General features: G+C 40.1%; 1 protein-coding gene across 7 annotated transcripts in view; it reads left to right on the forward strand.

Moving 5' to 3' along the window:
* The window catches only part of RUNX2 (RUNX family transcription factor 2), a 250,418-nt gene that overhangs the window by 77,771 nt on the left and 152,368 nt on the right, over positions 1–20,279 (forward strand). For all 7 annotated transcript variants that reach the window (XM_080388539.1, XM_080388544.1, XM_080388538.1 and 4 more), the window contains 2 exons: positions 2,296–2,452; positions 8,147–8,251. In XM_080388539.1, the coding sequence (XP_080244665.1) occupies positions 2,296–2,452; positions 8,147–8,251 (262 nt within the window). The remainder of the gene's footprint in view (positions 1–2,295; positions 2,453–8,146; positions 8,252–20,279) is intronic.

Here is a 20,279-nt window from a genome sequence, read left to right on the forward strand (position 1 = left end):
GGTAGGGAGGAAAGCTCTGAAAAGCAACGGGGCACAGGGGGGGCATTTTAAGAGGTCTTGCTTCCGCCTGCCCAGGTTTTGCAAGCGGTACCTGTGTTCGGGAGACTGGGGTGAGAGGGAGATACGATGCTGCTGCCTGCTCTGTGCTCTGGTTACCTCGAGAGAAAGAGGTGAGCTGAGGCTGCAGTCATTCCGCTCCCTCTTCCGAGGCCCCTGGCAGACTCACACTTCCTCCTGTGTTCTCGGCTTCTTTGCATTTCTGGAGTTGGTGTGATTTATTTTTTTTTTCTCCTTGTTTCATGAGATATAAAAAGCATAGGTTGCAACTCCCCTGGATGCTAATGTGCATGACAGCACTGTCCAGAGATAACGTGGTCTATCACAACCTGGAGAGTGTTTTATAAGTAATCTCAAGCCCCATGCTGTCAAGTGTAAGCCAATATCCATTTATTAAGAGTTAGAGTCAGCTCTGTAATCTGTTCAGCAGCTTATTATTTGTTATTTGATTATTATTTATTATTCCTTACACCTTGCTTTGAAGCTGGCAGACCTGGTCGCTGTCAGACCCAAGGCAGTGAGCTAGTGGGACCTCAGATCTTATCCACAGCGGTGGTTCCTGTGTTGTTATGTTCAGGGACGTTCACATCACTTTAAAGTAAAATCTTTGCTTGATAGATGGAGACCTCACAGTTGTTTGTGGCAAAACTCAGTTTCCAGTTTCGGGTGGTATTACCTGGTGTTTTACGGAAAGACAGAAAAGCACCAGGGTAGATCCTTTTCAGCTTTGCTTTATTCTTTCTCTTCAGTATTTCTTTTAAATAAGACAAGATATAATTTTCAGTAATATAGTCCATTTTAAATATTTTCAGATTTTGTATACCCTTGTCGTTAGTTTTTATTGTTCTAGAGAAAAATTGTACAGCGCATTGGACGACATAATGCTCTCCCTATATATGCAGAGCTCTTAATTCTTTCCACTTAATTAATATAACAGTGCAACCTGCAATTATTAGTTTCAGCCAGGATCACTTATAAGAACGAAATTTCAAGCAGGGCTTATGACAAAATTTAATATATATTTCAGGAGACAGAATAAATTACTCTGCATAATACAAAAAGTTGTATCTGACCATGTCAATTAGTAGAAACTGGAAGGGGACAGACTTTGTATCTCAAGGTATATTTTTTTTCCAACTTTGAGCTCAGCCATACCATATTTCTGAATCTCTTTTTGTTACAAGTTTATTTCCATTGTGGGTATTAGCTAACTGGGTAAAAAAAAATTATTTTCTTGATACTTTTGTGGACTTTTCTGTCCCATGTGAGGCATGTGTATGATTTCTTCCTCATAACTTAGTATATTCCTGCTTAACTTTATTTTTACTTTAAAAAGTCGCAGTGCAGTAACACTGTAGGTATCCCTGGTGGTTACAGATTAGAAGACAGTAGCTGTCTGCTCTGTGGCATTTACGTAATCAGGTGATGGAGCACTACACAACCACTGAAGCATAAAAGTGAGACTATCAGGTAGCTGAAACATAGGGAGAAATACTTTGATATTTTCTGTTCACCCATCCTGGAATTTGAGGGAGGTATCAGTGCTAACCACAAGCAACTCTTGTGAGTGCTATGAGAATTTGCATGCCTGCAAGGAAGTACAGCCTTTGTTTTATATTGCATCTGAAGAGTTTGAATTCCAGCCATAGAGTGCTCCATCGCAACAGTGTGTTGGGTGGAGAGCTTTGTCTGCTAATGCCCCTGGTGCCACTCCTGGGATAGGTGGGGGGGTGGGGGGGTGTGTGTCTCTCTAGCTTGAAGTTTGAGGAGTTCTAGGGTCAAGGCGATGAGTGCAACCAGCAGAGAAGTAGAACCAAATCTGGGTGATAAGGCTGCTAACAGTAATTTCTAACTTTCCATTTCAAATGCGTTCCCACATATAATTTATGGATACAAGCCATGCCTCATGTTTTCTGGCCTCTCACTGGTTGCTAAGAACAAAGTTGGCCTTCAGGAAGCATTAAACCATGCACTCTACATAAGGATGTTGAATGTTTCTGAAGAACTGTAACAAAGAAGAAACTCCCTATTAGGCTATGCGAATGGGAGACAATACAAGATGTTTCTTTGTTTGATGTGGCACTTTGTTCTGTGTTCAGCTAATACATGACTCCACAGCAGGCTGGAGAAGCTGCCACAGAGCTTTGTAATGAGCATGGCAGCCTGCAAAGCTGGGATGGAGACATGCGTTTTCAAAGTGTTGCTTCACGAGTTGTGGTTGTCTTCCCATTTTAACAGGTGGTGGCCCTAGGAGAAGTGCCTGATGGAACAGTGGTCACTGTCATGGCTGGAAACGATGAGAACTACTCTGCAGAGCTACGAAATGCTTCTGCTGTGATGAAGAACCAGGTGGCCAGATTTAACGACTTACGATTTGTGGGCAGAAGTGGAAGAGGTAGGCCACTGCATTTTATGCATCCATAATAAAGTAAAACTGATGTCTAGATGTAAAACTTACATTGCAATGAAATACTGATTAATCTGTAAATAATGTCATGTTGGCCTTTTATTTGGAGGGATAATGCATATTTTATTTGCAATCTTCAGCATTTGTGCAAACCAAGTTAAGAGTTTCTCTCATGTTTTTCTGACTCATCGTGTCTCTATGTTTTTATCAGACACAGATTTTGAAAAATTATTTGCAAAGTATCTGCTTCCCTATTATAATCACACAACAGAAGTAGAAGAAAATGGGGGTATTTGTGATCTAGGTTATCTGGAGTCAGAGAGTGTATCTCAGGCCATGCAGTGAGAGGTGGAGAATTCCCTTCAGCAGTAGAGCTGCTTCTGAAGCTGTTGCAGAAGACCTATAATTAAGGGGAATTTGCATATCACGTGCTATAGGTTATATTCTTCAAGGGCTTACATCTTCAAGGGCTTACAGCTATTGGTGGAAAGCTTTCAAGTGACTTCCCTGGCCTTTACAATCAAACTGCATATGACCTGCAAAAATAGTTTGTACTTTTCTTTTTAGTAAACTGGTTAACTTTTTATGAATTGCTGGTAAGCTTGGGCTTGAACTAAATTTAACCTTTACTTTAAATGACAGGGTAACTTTCAATATGGGTTGGGTTTTTTTTTTGAAGATGTAGAGTGCTGTCATTGTCTTCCAGCTGTTTAGGAGCTTCCTATAATCTGGAAACTGCACTGCACTTATAGAAAGCCTTTGTAATTATTGCAAGTTTGCAAGAATTCCTCTTTAAGAGCCTTGTAGCTGCTTTCAAATTTCAGGTAATGATTGAAAGGATAGCTCGAAGGAAGCTGGCACTTCAGTTGTTGCTGCAAGAATCTTCAGAGGGGTTTGTTTTATCAGTCATTGATCCAACCTACATTTTTTTCCTCTATGTATTTAAAGTCATTATTAATTTTTTTTTTAACTAGCCTTGCATGGGGCAAAACAAAGCAACAGAAGCCAAAGAGTTGTCCTGGGAAGTTAGCAATAAAGCTAATTTTATAGTAATATTCTTCAGAAAGCAGTTGTAATTCATCTTAATGAAGGGAAGAGTATTTGTCCAAAAAAAAATATTAAACATATGACAGAGGCCTAGACAATCTAAATCAGTTGGCACGCTTTTAGAAGTGCTTTCTGAAAGTGTGTCCATAAGCGTGGCTTACAGTGGCTATTTTTTTATTTTAGTGACCTGGTCAACAATTCTCTTTATCATTTTACAACTTAAAAAGTATTTGTAATAAAGAAGAACTTGAAAGACTGAATGACTATTGCAACAGTAATGCAATATAAATATGGAGTTCACTGCCCTTTTGGATAAGGTGTTACCTATCTCTTCCATTTGTCTTGCTTTCTTTAAAAAACCCCAGTCTGCTTTGTTATTCTGCTGATGGATTAGGTTTGAAAGTTCTCTGGCTCCATCACTACTGCTGCCTTGCAGTAAAAGTTCACTAGTGTATCAGTCTTTCAGTAGTGCTGAAAAAGAACTGAGATGTGATGTACTACCTCTGATCTGTGAATTTCATTTGAAACCGATGATATATACTTTTTATTAAAGCATAGGAAATGAAATATAAGGCCTAAAGCTCCAGTAGATACAGCTACAGACACATACAAGCACAAACCTCCTAAAATTGGGTTCCAGTAGTTTAATTTATATTTGTGTCTAGCAGACTTGGAATAGACTTTTTCTCTGATCAGTCTGGGTAGTATCTATGGAAAAGCGATAGTGTACTTTTCAAACCCTCAACATATTTATTTAAGAGACTTCAAAGAAAAACAAAGGGTGTGCACTGTTTTACTATATTGGCTTTCTGAGTTTTGGCTAGTTTCCCAAATAGCAATTTTTATATTTGAAAAAAAAAAAAAAAAAAAAAAAAAAAGGAAGAAAAAAGACAGACTTAACTGCTTGCAGACTTTTCACGCATGGAAGATGAAGAAAGCTTCTTTTGATGAAGTGTAATTATGTCCAAACAGAGCTGACCCCCTCCCCCTATATTTCTTATGATCTTAACGGAAGAAAGTAGGGCTTTTCCTTTGAAGCAGCCGGGACTCGGTGGAGGATCTGAAATGCTGCATTCTGCTGCCAGAGGCAGGATGGAGAAATTGGTCCAGACTTGTCTTCCAGACTTAGAACAGAGAGGGGGAGAGAGAGAGAGAGAGGGAGAGAAGGAGAAAGAGTTATCATTAATGATAGATTTTTAGAACTCGGCTTAAAATAGCAGGAAAAGAAAGCAGTAGTTGCAAACAGAAGTGAGAAAGCTCCTTACGTAGAAAAATACCGGTAGATGCAGATCTTGAAGTAGAACAGGAAAAATAAAGTAATAAAGAAATCATTTTTCGGTGGCGAGAAACTAATCCACACCTGTTCCTGACTTTAGATTTACATCTTTCTAAACAGCTCGCGCTTTGATCTCTGTATCTCTAAATTTGATTGTGAAGTCTGAATCATCAACTTAGCACTTCACCTCCTCTCCCACGTTTTTTCTTGCTTCCCATGGCTGAACGAAGCAACTGGGGTTTTATACATATTAATGTTGCTTGCCTGACAGAAGCTTCACGTTTTTGTTTGTATAATTTCTCTTAAACACCTTTTCTGGATTCATAAGAATAAGTAACTGGGGTGCTTTGTGTGAATGCAGAAGTTGTTTGTATGTGGTTTTCAGGCGGTAGCTCACTTTTACAAGCCTGATCCACAGCGCAGAGAAGAAAGAATTCCTGTCTTCAATAAGCAAAGGATCATAACCTTAATTTTGTTGTGTCCTGATACTTTAATCACATTAGCATCTAACTGAAAAAATATGCAACACACACAAGCTGCCGAGTCTCCTTTCAAGCTAATTTCTGGGGTTTGCCTTGTGCTTCAGCATATGTCCATCTCGTCCTCCTCTGTGTCAGCTCGGCTCACATGTGTGAATAACAAAGAATGCACAGTTTAGACACACTGAAGCAATAGTGCCAGATGACTGCTTGGCTGGGGAATTTAATAAAAGAGAACTACAATTAGACTTTAGCCTCTGAAAGTGAATAGTTGAAATGACTAAGAGCAATAAAGAAAGGTGATAAAAAGTGCATTAAAGGATTTTGTGGCTGAAGAGGGATATCTGTGAAGTATCTGCGGAAGACATAAGCATCATTGAAAGAGGGGACCTTAAAAAATTTATTTTGTTCTTAATCCTGTAATATGTAAATCATCTCTTGAAAGCCCTGGAACCTGAGTGCACTGGCAGGGCTGCTTAGCTCCCTGCGATGAAGTGATGTACTGTTTACTGAGTGCGAGTGGGCTTCAGCAGTGTTACTTCATTAATGCTTTAGTCTGGGAGAATACCACTTGGGGAACAAAACCAGTTTCATTTTCAAATTAGATACTTACCTCTTCAACTTAGGCTGGCTCAGAGGTGACAAGGTAGAAATGCTCACAGGTGAGGTCAAAACATAGCTCTTTATATTGAGGAAGGCTTTTTTTTCTGGCCACTGCATCCTGTTGAGGTACACTTAGTGTAGAAAATGTTGCTGTGCTTTGCTATAGAATGATTTCACAGCACCTTACAAACAGTATATTTTGTTGGGTTAATTTTTAGTTGTGATGGACTTTTATACTGATTTGGCATATAAGCAGAACGGTAGCATTGGAAAGCTGAATTCTTCATTGGAAGGTATATAGAAAATCCCTTTAGTGTCTTTTTTACCAATAACACGCCACTGATTTTGTATGGGTAATTGTCATCTGAATGTCATCATCATACAATTTAATAGTCAGAACTTTTTGACATGATAAGCTGGTGCTGCAGGAGGCCTTAAACCAATCCCTGGAGAATGATACGTATACAAGCAATAGGCTAATACCTGCTTGGAGAGGAAGAAAAGGCACAGACCTTTTTCAGCCCTAAAGAAGCAGGCATGGAAGCAGTATGTGCTTAAGTAGAGCTGTTGCTGTATGCCTGGAGGATGCCTTTGTACACACTGTACTCTGGCAGGACACACAGTTTACCTCTGGGGATGGTGGATGGGCAGGGTTTGACAAAGGCTGGACATCCTTACATACACCTAATTCTCCTCTTGTGATGATCAGTCTCAAAAGATCTGAGAAATAATCCATTTCTCAATGAAACTAGGGAAAGCCACTTTCAGCCATGCATCTCCACTGAGATGGGATTCAGCCTCCTGAGATTTTTGCACCTTTGCTGGGTTCTGACCTTCCCTCTAACCTGCGTCTCTTGGAGAGGTGGGCACAGCTGGGGCACAGCCACACCTGGAAAATCATTTTACTCTAAATGACAGTTATATTTCCTTAAAAAATATCCATGTCGCATTCTAGTTCGTGAAAAAATATAGCCAAGACAGTTTGAAGTTGCACTCTTGATAATAAATGATGCGTGTCTCAGGCAGGTTTGGGGGATATACGACTTGGACCAGAAAGAAAGACCAATTACCAGATTTGACAGCCAAAGCTCTGTTCTGTATTATGCCTTATATATAAGCTGTTCTATATTAGGCTTGAAAAAAATGCATTAAGTTTGCGCTGTTACATATCATTTAAGATTTGTGTCTTGATTGAATGCCTTCAGAGTTCAGTGAGAGGAAAAGCCCTAGCAACAAAAATGCACGTATACACACAGCGAGGAGGCGGAGGAGGGGGGGGAAAGAGAGTTTTAAGTGTCTGGTAAAGTAACAGCTTAAATGAGCATGAAGGCCGAAGATTGCTGACTGTTTTATTGAGTCACTGTTGTACGCCCACCTTTTCCTGTCTTGAAACAGTTTTCAGTTTTGACTATCTGACATGACTAACCGTTGCATATCTAACAGATTACAACTGTCAGTGAGTCTCCCGAACGGGGGCCAGTGCCTTGTGAGAATGTGCACTCAGACGCAGGCAGCTCCCTTTATTTATTTCTTTTTAACGTTTTGATTCAGCTAAAGGCTGCGGATGATCTTGTGCAATCTCTGCATGAATTCGAATTTTGAAAATAAAATTTAAAAAAATATACAAACTTCTGATAGCAACATACATGCACATAGCAGTTTCTCACCCTCACTGGAAAGTTGGGGGCTTTCTTAGTATTTCATAGATGGACTATATATAAGGGAAAAAGTGTATTCCAGTAATAATGATATCATCATACTACCCCTGGCATATGAAGGACAGGAGACACTGATTCCCTGCTAAAATAACTCCCAGGAGGAAATTATATTCTTTCCTCATCTTATTGTAGTCGAGTCAAACAAATGAAATGATAAAACTGTGTGAAGTAAATAACATGTGGCCACATTCTGCTCTCTGTCACACAGCTGCAAAACTGGAGTAAATTTTTAAATTGTCTGACTTGCTTTGGATTTACACCACTTTCAATGCAGCAAAGAATTTGGCTTGTCCTCAGCAGTGAATCACTTTTGTTCTGTCATTGTATGATGACCCATTATTAAATAAGAAACATTTAGATTGTCAACACATGGACATATTCTTGACATAGAGTAAAACTGAAGGGAAGGAAAACTCCTATGGTCAGTTATGTTTTTAATTTTCACGATTGTGGTAACGACAGGGAATAATTTTAAACGTCTTTGATTCTTTACTGAACATGCATGTGACTGTTTTCATGTTGTAATCACTCATTCCTTGTTGTTTTTTCCCCTTTGTAGGAAAGAGCTTTACTTTGACAATAACTGTCCTGACAAATCCCCCCCAAGTCGCTACGTACCACAGAGCTATAAAGGTTACAGTGGATGGGCCAAGGGAGCCAAGAAGTGAGTATTATATTCTCATTTTTGCACTTAACGTCTGCTTAATTTTGTTTAACGGAGACCTATAAATGAAATATATGTCTTTGTCAAACATTGGTTCTTGCTTAGCAAAATATGTAAGCGCATGCTTAATTTGGAGTCTATTGGACCACACACATACTTGCATTAAACACACACTTAAGTGCTTGGCTGAATTTGGGCAATCACGAACCTGATTCTCATTCACATCAAGGTCTTGATACATTATGTGCCAACGTAAATGAGAATTAAACCCACTGTATTTATATATAATCTGATTTAGGCATAATAGGTGCAATCCTGCAATATGCTGAATTCCCTAAACTCCTGTAAGGTTCCAACTGAAGATGTTTAGAACAAAACAGGAGACTGATCTTTCAGGATCAGTCCTAGCACAGAGAGAAAATACATAATATAGTGCCTTTTTGTTTGCCCTTAAATTCTTTTGCCATCAGATAATTAATGCACCTGGTTAATCTCATCATACCTGAAATTGGTTTTCAGCTATGGACTCATCATAGACCCCTGGGGGCCAAAGAAAGATAAAAAACCAGTATATCAGCAGCATGGTCTTTGTTTCTTATTTGTGCATGGAAAGTATGTTTTGTTTAAACATAGTCCAGCAGGTTTTCACTCAGCCGTTTATGCCATAGCAGTGCACCTTCCTAACTTACTAAGGATATATTTGCAATCATCACTGACTATATTTTTATGACAATTGTGTTTTGTCATGCCCTAGCAGTGTTATGGGTAGTGCTTATTTTTAGATACAGTCAAGTCTGGTTAATCCATCATGATTTATACAGCTGTCTCTCTGTCTAGCACATTTAGCTGGTAACCAGTCTCACATCATATGGGTATCACTGATGAGCCAGTACTGGAATTTTTTCTTAATTTAACTGGAACGACCCTTTCTAAATTGATTGGATTAACCAGGTATAGCTGTATTTAAATTACATTTAGAGATGAAGAATTATTTGATGAATAACCACATTAAAAAAATCCCTATAAGAGAGGCATCTCAAGTAATTATTTCACCATTGATCTGCACATACAAATGAGACCTTTAATAAGCTTTTCTGGAGTTTTGTTTGAAATATCACAAAGGCAGAAGACACAGAAAGACGTAGACAGCATTCACGCAATTAAGTATTTCTCATGCTAATACACGCTGCAGTGTCACCTCCTCTTACGCTGAGAGAAAGGAACTGAAATGCCTTCTGTAAGAACTGTCCAGACTGTTGAGTTTCATCTTGAATAACAGATAATAAAAAGCAAGTAGCTCTCGATAAATTTCATCACATAGATAGTTAAATTGCTACCTGCTCTACAGCTGAGGTGTCAGTCTGTCACAGCGAGGGGATTCTTGTTCGGTCTTCTATCCTGAGCTGAATCACTTCCCATTTTTCATTTTCACTTGCAGTTGGTGCTCCACATAGGTTACTTGGTGACAATGGGAAAAGTGCATTCATGGAGTAAAAACCAGGAATAAGTTATGTATAATTTAGCCATTTCCATCTGGAGGCTGCTTCCACGTATGTATTAGGGCATCCACAAAAGAGGAAGCCTCCTAGCAGGGACACAACCACTGTGAAAGAACAGAGCAGTTTGAAAATGACACAGAGGCTAGCACGGACTACCCGGTGTAGCACAGAAAGGGAACCTGCCTGCATTGGGACGAAGTATTTTGGTGATCAATGGATTAAAAGTGAGGCTGTGTTCATATAACTTAATAAGTTTTCCCAGCTCTGCTGGAGTTTTTTAGTTTAGACCTGAAAGGCATCTAGACGTGTTACCTGTCTGCTATTTTCATTGAATGCTCAGTACCTAGGAATGCTCAGTAACTTAGTCCTTATAGCCTAGAGTTACAGGAGTTATAGTGTCTTTCTTCATAAATATTTTTCTAAAGCCGAATTTGAGCTTGAATGTCCATTTGAATTTTAATATTTTGGCTAAATGCTTAGTGAAGCTCCACTCTGTGGTCAGTTTGGTTCTGCAAGTTCTGTTATTGCAGTCTGATACTTTCAAGGATGACCAGTTTTTAAACTTGAATTTTCAGGGAAAGAGTAGATCCAGTGGGCTGTGGGAATTTCACTGATGTTCTGCTTCCTTCTGAGAGCCCCTCCACTCATGTAGATTTATTGCCGTTTGGTAGTAATTGTTCAAGAAGTGTATCTGGCATTTACATTGCATAAGGAAAATTAGGTGGTTGGGGGCAATAAGGAATTCAAGTCAGTGAGCGGCTGTGATAGCTAATGTGTTTTTCTTAAAAAATTATGTAGCGGCAAATAGTGCCCCTCTCTGCCAGGATCAGTATTTTGCTTCGACATCTCAAGCATGTTATCCTAGTTTTCCTCTCTCTGGCAGCTCAACCAGAGCTGTCACATTACAAACAACTTTTTTCTTAATATACACATCTGGCGTTGGCAGTTGGACCAACTTCATAAGAGCACATGATCATCATTCATTACAAGATTAAAAAGTACCCCATGGCATCATTGATGTTTTTAAACTTTGATCTTTTGCAGTTGTGATTCATCTCAGTTATAAAACTTCCCTTTAAAGGAACACAACCAATGACTTATTAGAACCTTCATTCTAAGTAGCGTAAACATAAAATTATGCACATCTTTACAAAATGTCATTTACTTTGTTGCCAGCTTATCATTTTAAGACATGACATCATGCTTTAGATCGTGAATTTGTAAGGCTTGTTTATAGGCGAGGCACTCTGACCTTCTGTTGGCAAGTTGACTGGAGCGAACGAATGCTGCGTGCTTTCCAGCAGCAGTAGGAGTAGCAGCAATACCATGACAGATATCACAATCATTCAGAGCCTGACTTTAAGAGTGCTGAACAGTCGTGGCATGCAGTGACTCCAGTTGGTGTTTTGGATGCTCAGCACTTCAGAAAGTCAGGTTCTTAAATTTAAGTGCCATTTAGTTGTATTAAACAGATGCTTGTAGAAGCTTGCTGCCTTGCCTCTCTGTTATTATTTTAAAACAGTTTAATAGAGACAGTGATGTCAGGTGTTTCTGTTAGGAAAACTTCCCATTTCTATGTGAGAAAAGGTCTTCTGATGATTTTTCTTTGGAAAAGATGTATTTATTTTTAATTATCTATTTCAGTCTATCTAGATTACCATCCAGGGACATCTACTGTGTTGCACAGTCTTTGTACTGGATTGAGACAGCACATAGCACTCTTGAGTGACAGAGTCTGAAGGCAGGGTTGTATAAGATCTTTGAGAATCATTGGGAAATCCTGCAGATATTTTTCTCTCCTCACATCCAGGATAAAACCTCTGCCATATGCACATCTTGGCCAGCAGAGCTGCCTTCCAGCTGGGAGGGCTGAAAGGAGTTTTCTGGAGAAATAAGTTGTCATGAGGTCATAACTGACTGACAGCAAGAGATCACTGTAAAGTAATTAAAATAAGAAGAAAAAAAAACAAAAAACCCAGAACAACCCCCCCCCAGACCTTTACCTAAATCCTCATTTAATGCCTTTTCCTTACCTTGTTATAATTACAGAAATATTTATTTGCCCTTCCATAGCGGTACCTTTTGAATAGGAGACATGTCCTTCTTTCTGGCTGTTTTTGGTAGAAACCCATTCAGGAGAGAAATCAGGAGAAAGGAGGGAGGAGAAGTCTATATATTTTCATACTTTGCCTGTCTTCCAAAGACTTTAGTTCATCTCTAATTAAAGGTAGTCTCCAAAGTCACCAACTACAATTTTCTTTATCAGCATGAGTGGAAAAGTAGTTCTGAGCTTTGAAGTGAAGCGTTTCAGTAGGAGAAAACTGCTCTGCTTCATTCAGCTCCCAAATATCTCTCTGCCACTGCAGCTTGCAAGGTGCACACGTGATGAAAGGTATGAGCAAACATCACCTTTTTGTCTATGCACGCTGCAGAAGCCAGGGAAAGCCAGTGAGAGGTTCTGCTCAGCCTTTGTATTAACTGTTTGGCCGACCTGGCTTATAAAAAGCAGATAAGTGATTGAGATTTTTGAGATTCCTGGACTTAAAACCGTAAGAGATTTTAGGAAGTTCTCCTCCTTTTCTTTCAAAGGCGCAGGGCGGAGGGGTAAGTCTGGGGCTAGTGGAATGTCCTTTGGAGTAGAACAGCTTTAAATCTGTCAGTTTTGGGTTTTTTTTTCTTTTTATCTTTTTTCTTTTTTTTAGAAAAACTTTTTTTTTCTTTTTTTTCTTCTTTTTTTTTTTTTTTTTTTCTTGTTGACTGCCTGTCAGCAGCTGGGCTGGTGGCCAAGCAGGAAATGACACATCGAGAGGCATTTGTGTTGTGCAACATTTTGTGGAACTGATGCAAGGATACATTGTCTGTTTACGCATTCCTCTGCTAACAGCCTGCATGGCAGTAATTTTATTCAGGGACACATGGCATGCTACAGCAAGGAGCTAGATCCTTAACATCTCTTTATGCAGAATTATCACAGCAGTTAAAACACGCTGCGTGTCCCCTGTTTAGAATATTCTGTGGCTTGCCTTCAAAAACCACTCTACCAGCCCCCCTTCCTTCCCAAGAATGTATTGACTGAAGTGTGTATTTTTGCACTGTGGTAAATTGGTGCATTGCAGAGAGAGAGAGAGTTTGCAGAACAAGGGGAAATTTTACAGGCAGGTCCTACTTTCTCCATCTACCTCAGCCTGTAAATGTAGCATCACAGCTTTTTTCAAGCGATGTGTTGCAGACACTGAACGCGGAAGTTTGCATCTGCAAGCATTTTGGCACGGCGAGGAGGTTTTTAATTGAAGTCAATGCTATATACCCTGAGATACGATGAATGAGTCCTGGGTTTTGATCCAAACCAAAGTTAGAAAATCTGTGACTCGCGCTGGTGTCTTTCAGAGTGATAAACCTCTACTGAGATAGGCTGGGTTATTCCGAATTTCTCCCAGCGTAAGTGGGAGCAGAGGAAGGCAGAGTGGGCAGTCTGGCAGTTTGCAAGTTGCTTTGAATGACGTTGTAACTGCTTAATGTTTGCATTATAATGCCTCTTTGTAAGAAATAAGGCAAAATGTGATTATACAGCCGAAGAAATGTTTAGCGTGGCTATGCTATGGGGTTTAGGTTCTTTTCTGTGACTATTGTTAACATATTTGAGCATGACCACAGTCCACTTATGGGCTGGGACCTGACCTCCTGTGCTCAGGTGACCATAAGGAGCTGGTGTTTCAGATTTCAGTGGTACAACACCAGGTCCTCTTTGCAGTGTAAAATGCAAGACATCATGACACATTCTTACTTCTGGTTTATTTTTTGCAAATGTGTAATTTCACAAAACTGTACAAGTTGGGGACTGGAGGTCCTGAGCGTTCCCAGAGACTGTAAGAAGCTGGTGGGATGATTCAAGTGTTCCTCATCAAAGGTCGCAGCATTATATATTCCAGTGGTTTAGGTTTACATTTGAGGTCGGTGTGTAACCCACAGAGCAAGGCTTCTTACAGTTACTCCGAGCATGACACATGCCTCTGGAGAAGGAGAAGGTGACCAGGGGGCAGCTGGGGGTGGTAGCTGCATCCCAAGGACCAGTCAGTTCTTGTTTTTTCCACTGTGGCTAGAGAGGGACTGGTGCATAAAACCTCATCATCTAAGGAATAGACTATGAAAGTAAAAATAATTTCTTTTCCGGTGATTATAACTTGTATCTGCTGTCGTAGTGTGTATGGTAAGATGAAAGCGAAACCTGCCTAGTTCATTCATGGCTTGAATTCATACACTGCAGTTCTGAAATCTCAGTGACCTACATGACACCCACAGGCTGTCTCCATAGGAGGACGTTGCTGCCCAGGGAGATGACAGGGTGACCATGTATTCACCGTTATGGTGAGAGGGATAAGGCCTTAAGAAAATGATTTAAAACAAATGGGCAAGTCTGACTATAAAACCATTCCCTAAGATGTCCTCACCAATAGTAATGCAGTCTCGGTTTGTTTTTGTCGACAGAACAGATTGTTTCTGTCCTATTGTAAAGGGAACACTGCTTCCAAACAGTGTATTCCTAGTACATTTGGCATGTAAGATGACCATCATGGTGCTTTTTTGGTAGCGCAGATATTGCTGTTTGTATTCAAAGCGTCTCTTCAAGCCACAAATAAAATCATGGCCCCTCTGCATAGTTGTGCTGCATAGTTGTATGATAGAGAGTTTTGCCCTGAATAGCTTACACTCTCCGTTAAAAATACAGATGGGAAAAAGGGCTTATAACTAAACAAATGAAGTCAACAGTAAAATTGAGTTCATTCTGTATCTACATACAGCATGATTATAAGGAAAGAAAAAGTGAAAAACATTTTTATAAGTCTGTGACTCTACTCCATGTAGGTACCGTGGAGGAAGATGGTATAAAAAAGGCATTAGAGTAGCTTTTCCCAGACCATTTTGTTCCATACTTTCCTCCCAAGGGAACTCTTGTACATCTTCACTTTTGACATATATTTAGCTTGTTGCTACTATCACCATTTTCTTCTCACTCTTCAGTGTAGCATGTCTTATACCTCTTCCTCCACTTTCCAAAGTGGGTTGGGAAGGAGGGGACACAGCAAATACATTTGGGAGACACCACACAGAGTAGTGCAAGTAGAATACTTATGTAGTTCTTCCTTGCTGGCAATCCCAAATTTCTTTACAAGTTTTTTATAAAATTTATTTTTATTCTCCATATAAACTTCATTCTCCACTGAAACATGGTCATCCCAGACGTGAAACACAGATGCTGATTTAACCAGACAAGGAATGCAGGAGAGGAAATGAGAACGAATATCATACTTAATTGAAACTTCAGGGGAAGAAACTTAGCAGTGATCTCATGCTGCAATATGTTTAGGATGCTGGAAACCTTATTCTTATGAAGAACTGGATTCCTTAATGTGTGTCTTCTCAGATCCCCTGTTACATATCTCACCTACAGTAGAGAAGCTTACTCAGCACAATAGTGGCTCTCTGTTGACTGAGGGTGGCTTTTAACTCTCCAAAATTTGGACATGTAGGGTAGGTTTCCTCTGAAGTGAATGAAGAGACACAGGCACTTGCAGAGAGTGATTCATCCCACCTATCTTAATGCATATCTTAGCGTGCAATGAACTGCCCTTTAGAGCTGTTGGTCTCTTTCCATTGATTATAAATGGAGGCTAAATGATTAGCCTAGACTAGGCACCCTGGTTTTGACATAGCTGAAATCAGGTAAGATTATGAGATATTGTAGCCCCAAGTTGTACCTAATGACTGCTGTGAAATTCAGACAACCTGAGTTAGCTTTAAAGCAGGTAGCTCAGGTAGTGACAGCAGTACGGTCACAGATAACATGGAACTCACATGGGTGAACCAACTGTTTCCCCAGCTTCTTGGGTGGATGCTTTGTGGTGGAACAGTCCACGCTACATTTCTGACAATTTAAGGAATTGTTTAAAGCTGTCTTTGAAGTGTCTATACAGCTGCCATAATGAGTGCAATACACAGGTACCTTAAAAAATGATGCTATCTACTGAGGCATCATTATCACCTCTTGCAGGATTTTGGTAGTCAAGCACTGCTCAGGTCCTCCTCAGCTTAAGTTGTGTGAACTGCTGAGATTAACATTCAGGTTATTTAGCTGTAGGCGTAGTGTTCAATAAGATTCTCACACTAACTAAAATACTGCATCTGCATAAGAAACAATATAAAGGTGATAATACATTTTATAGGTGTTACCTAAAGGTGAAGAATATTGGGGAACACAGTTAGAGATTTTCTTAGCACTGGGAAATACTCCATATTTCCAATGTTCCTGCTTTGTTTCACATCAGAACATATTAATTGTTCCTTCCTTATCCAAACTTTACATGCTGCCCATTCTCCTTTGGTTCTGAGATGTAATCTTTCCCACAGCGTGGGAAGGCAAACCCTTTTACCTGATTATTGCCGGCATAAGTATTTGTTGCCTCCATCAGTCTTCAAACTCTTGTACCTGCATATTGTGAACTTTACTCCCACTTCATAATACCCGGCTTCTTTAGTAGCCCTGCTAAATTAAATTCAGGATGCCAAACAGGTATTAATCAGGGTGCTTACAAGTGTAGAATCTGCTTGTCTGTAATCCAGTGAGTAATGCCAATTAGTTGTCTGCTTCCTTAAATCTTCATACACTTTCTTATTCTTGCATTCCTGCAGTAGTAGACATGGTCTTAAATGTCACGTGCAGTCAGAGGCACTTGACGGTGTTTTGTTTCATTGCTCTTAGAGCTCAACAGGAAAATCATCACCCCCACAAGCACCACAGAAGTACGCTGTGGAAAAAAATGGATGAGACCAGCTCTTGTGTTTGTAGTTTAATTTGCTAGAAATAGGCGTGTAGCTCATTATATTCCAGAGTATCACTTCACATGCCATAGGACAGGTAGACAATTATATACAGTAGTTTCACATCGGTGCAGCATCTTCTTGGAAAGGAGTAGGCACTTGCAGGCACTGATGTGTTTGTTTACATATGATAAATCTTAGATTTGCAAAAGAAGCCCAATTTTAACTAACAAAAAAATAAACTAATAAACAAATAAAAGGGATAGGAAGTCCAGAGATTAGCCATGAAAAAGGGATGGTACTCACAATTATTTGTTGCAGTTTGAGAATTCAAATCTGTGTTTCTTGGTAGTATAGAAGATGGAAAAACTAGAGACCTGGAAATACAATACACAGTCATTGTGTGGTACCAACCACTGGTTGGGAGTACAGATAGAAATATACATGGAATACTTTTTTTTTTTTTTCCACTTGTGTACATCATATGAATCAAGGACCCAGATTCAGATTCTTAGACACAATATACTTCAAGTAATTCATCTAGTGACTTTATCAAGCACTGTAGACATATGAAGTGCAATAGAGTTGGTTCCAGGTTTCTAGGATACCAGTTAAATTAAGAATACTTCAATTTTTCATTCCTTGAGTCTCTATTGCTGCAAACTCTAGATTTGTGGAAAGTACCTTTTGCTTTCACACCGGACACTCTTTGGCTTTAATGATCTGGGCTATGGATCCACTCCCACTTTTGGTCTTTTTTGATGTCTTTGAACAATTGCTTGTAAAACCAGTGCTATAATAAAATTACCACCTCTGTAGACAGAAGTGTTGACTGCCGAAAAGGGCTCAGTGACAGAGCTGTGAATGTAAATTATTCAGTGTTTTAATTCATCAGCTAAGCAGTCAAAATGAAAATCCTTTTTGTAAAGGGACATATGGGTAAAATTTTCAGAGACACAGGGTGGATTGACTCCCCTTAACTGTAGTTGCCTGAAACCTAGATATGGTGCCTCAGCGAGTCACCTCTGGCCTGTTGCAGTCAAGAGAAAGATGTATGTATGTGTTAGAAGCTGATTTATCCCCCCCAAAGTATCTACAAGTGTTAGCGTGCAGATCTCTGGAGGCGAGCCATGGTGAACGTTGCTTGCAGAGGGAACATGGAGCAGCCTGGACCACAGGGCTGGGGCTCAGTGCTGTGCAGATACCTGCACTAGCTTGAAACAAGCTACCGGGCTAACTGCACCAGCACACCGCTTTGAAATGGTTATTTATGCTCCTTTAATCATTCTTTAAACCTTCTGAAAGGGGGCTTTAGTGCCTGCTTTTTCAACAGCCACATTGAAGGGCTGCTGTCTGTAGTTTGTTACGATTTAGGGTGTTGGTGAACCCCTCCTTGTTAGACACAAATAACCACTGTGTGGTCTTTTATATTTACCTCTTCTGTGCCTGCTTGGTTGAAACTCTGAGGCACTCGGTGCAGAAGCGTCTATCCTGCTTTAAAATGTCTTTCCACATGCTGATGTACTTGTTACTGTTCCTCTCCCAAAGGCTGTAACCCCTGCAGCTCAGCAGTAGTCTGGCTTTTATACGTGATCCTCATCAGCTTCACGGCAAAGTCAGACAGTTTAATTAGCCTTTATCTTTTGCTCTGGAAGAGTGAGCTCAGGCTATGTCTGTTAGTGCCATGAAGAGGTCTCACGCAGCAGTATTCATTGCCTACAGTATGACACACAGTCATAAGCATCCCTGAGAATTAGGACAGTAGAATTACAGCGCATGAAGGATACTCAGACCCGGTATTTAGGTAGGGTTTGTGCTTTGCATGTATGCAGACTCACTGATCTGGGTTACTAGTTTCACTCTTCTTGATACTTGCTCTTCCTGAAAGATAACAGCAGAAGAGAAACCTAGTAGCAGTTGGCTTGTAGAGTGGCCTTTTATAGACAGCTAGGAGAGAGCACTAAGGGCTTGGTGCTCGCCAAATCCATATAACCGTGACTGTTCTTTAGAACTCAGCTCAAGGATGAAGGAAGCTTTCTGGGAAGTGTGTTTACTTCCGTGTGGGATGCAAAGTAAACACCTCACTAACTGTATACATGACATACATCATTGAGAATTAAAATGAGAACTATTTTTCTCCAGTATTTAAGGGAATAAACAGTAGATTAAAGGTATGTAACAAGGGAATACTTACACATCAAATAAATAATAACTTGTTGACATAAGAAAAATAGATATTTTTTTTATTATTAAGAGGCAGATACCTCTAGCTCTAAGTCTTACTTTATGCATACACTACAGACAAAAATTACAGTAGGAAAAGTCCATGTCTGAGCACTCAGATCTGAAACATGCCAAGGTTACGGTTACCAGTGCAGCTTTAATTCATTCCTGTCGTGTGTGTGACAAAATAGTCCTTCACTGTAGGAGCATGTACTGGTTTATCCACAGGACAGCAATATCCTGTGGGATGGAGCATGTCCACTTACTCTTTTTTTTTTAGAGCTCTAACAATGTATAGTTCTTTATATGTTCAAGATGCGACTCTCGGGTTGAGTTAGTGGTGAACGGTCAGTGTTTCTGAAGAATAAATCTGAAGGTCTTATACTAGGCACTGGAAAAAGTATGAACACACAGTCAATATGATCTGTGAACACTTTGTTTTAATCAACTTAACTACTGTCATAACAAAAAATCATGTGGCAGGAACATGAAGTCTGTGGGCCAGCAATCAGCTACTTTTGCCAAGATGTAATCAAAGCTCTTAGCTGATAAAATCTAAGGAATTTCCATTCTATGAAATTCTGTTTTTCAAAGTTCTATAATTTTACCAAATCTAGATGGATTACCATGGAGATTCTGGGGAAAAAAAAAAAAAAGTGCCAACATGCTGAGTCAAGTTTCAAATCTTCGCTCCAAAATACAGTGACAAAAAAGCTCCTTCAAGAAAAGGTTGCCAAAAATGTTTTTCGAGGCGTTACGTTTTCCCTGAGCTAACTCATTTCCAGGAATATCTGAGCCATTTTGGTTGAAATTGAAGAAATATGTTCCTTACTCATGCAAGAAAAAATGGAATGCTAACTGTCAAAGTCCAGCAAACTTGCAAGCAACTGAAAATTGGGTCTTATAATGGGAAATGTTGGGCAACTTTAATGGTAGGCAGTCCTACCAGCCCCACCTCTGACATACTTAATCTACCATGGTATTAATTTGCACTGAAAAATAATCCATTAGCTTCAGTGGAAATCCTGCATAGAAAATGAAGTTGGCAGTTGGCAGGGTCTCCTCATGGCTGCAGCAGCTCCAGCATTGACTTCAAGAGGTCAGACATTTGGCTGGTGACCAACAGGCGATGAGTGACTTGCCATGTCCAGTAGCACAGGAGACCGTGATGTGACTCTTACCTGTGTGCTGGGGACGTGTTGGAGAAGGCAATAACCTTTGTAAAAGATGAAACAAGGGCCACCGCAGCCTGCAGGGCCTCTGGAGGTGTTGCAGGTTAGAAGGCAGCGTGCCTCCAGGCACCAGCATTTGGCAGGGCTCTCCTTCCCCACCCTGAGCCTCTTCAGAGGGGTAATTTGGTGTGCGTACACTTCAACTGAATTGGCACAGTCTGCATAGATGTTGCAGGCTGTAACACACACAGGGTGCGAGCTGAGAGAGGTTTAGGCTGTAGAACAGGATTGCTCCAACGTGCCCAGGGTGCGGAGCTG

Source organism: Falco punctatus (genome assembly GCF_963210335.1).
Source record: "Falco punctatus genome assembly, chromosome: 5".
Classification (NCBI taxonomy): Eukaryota; Metazoa; Chordata; class Aves; order Falconiformes; family Falconidae; genus Falco; species Falco punctatus.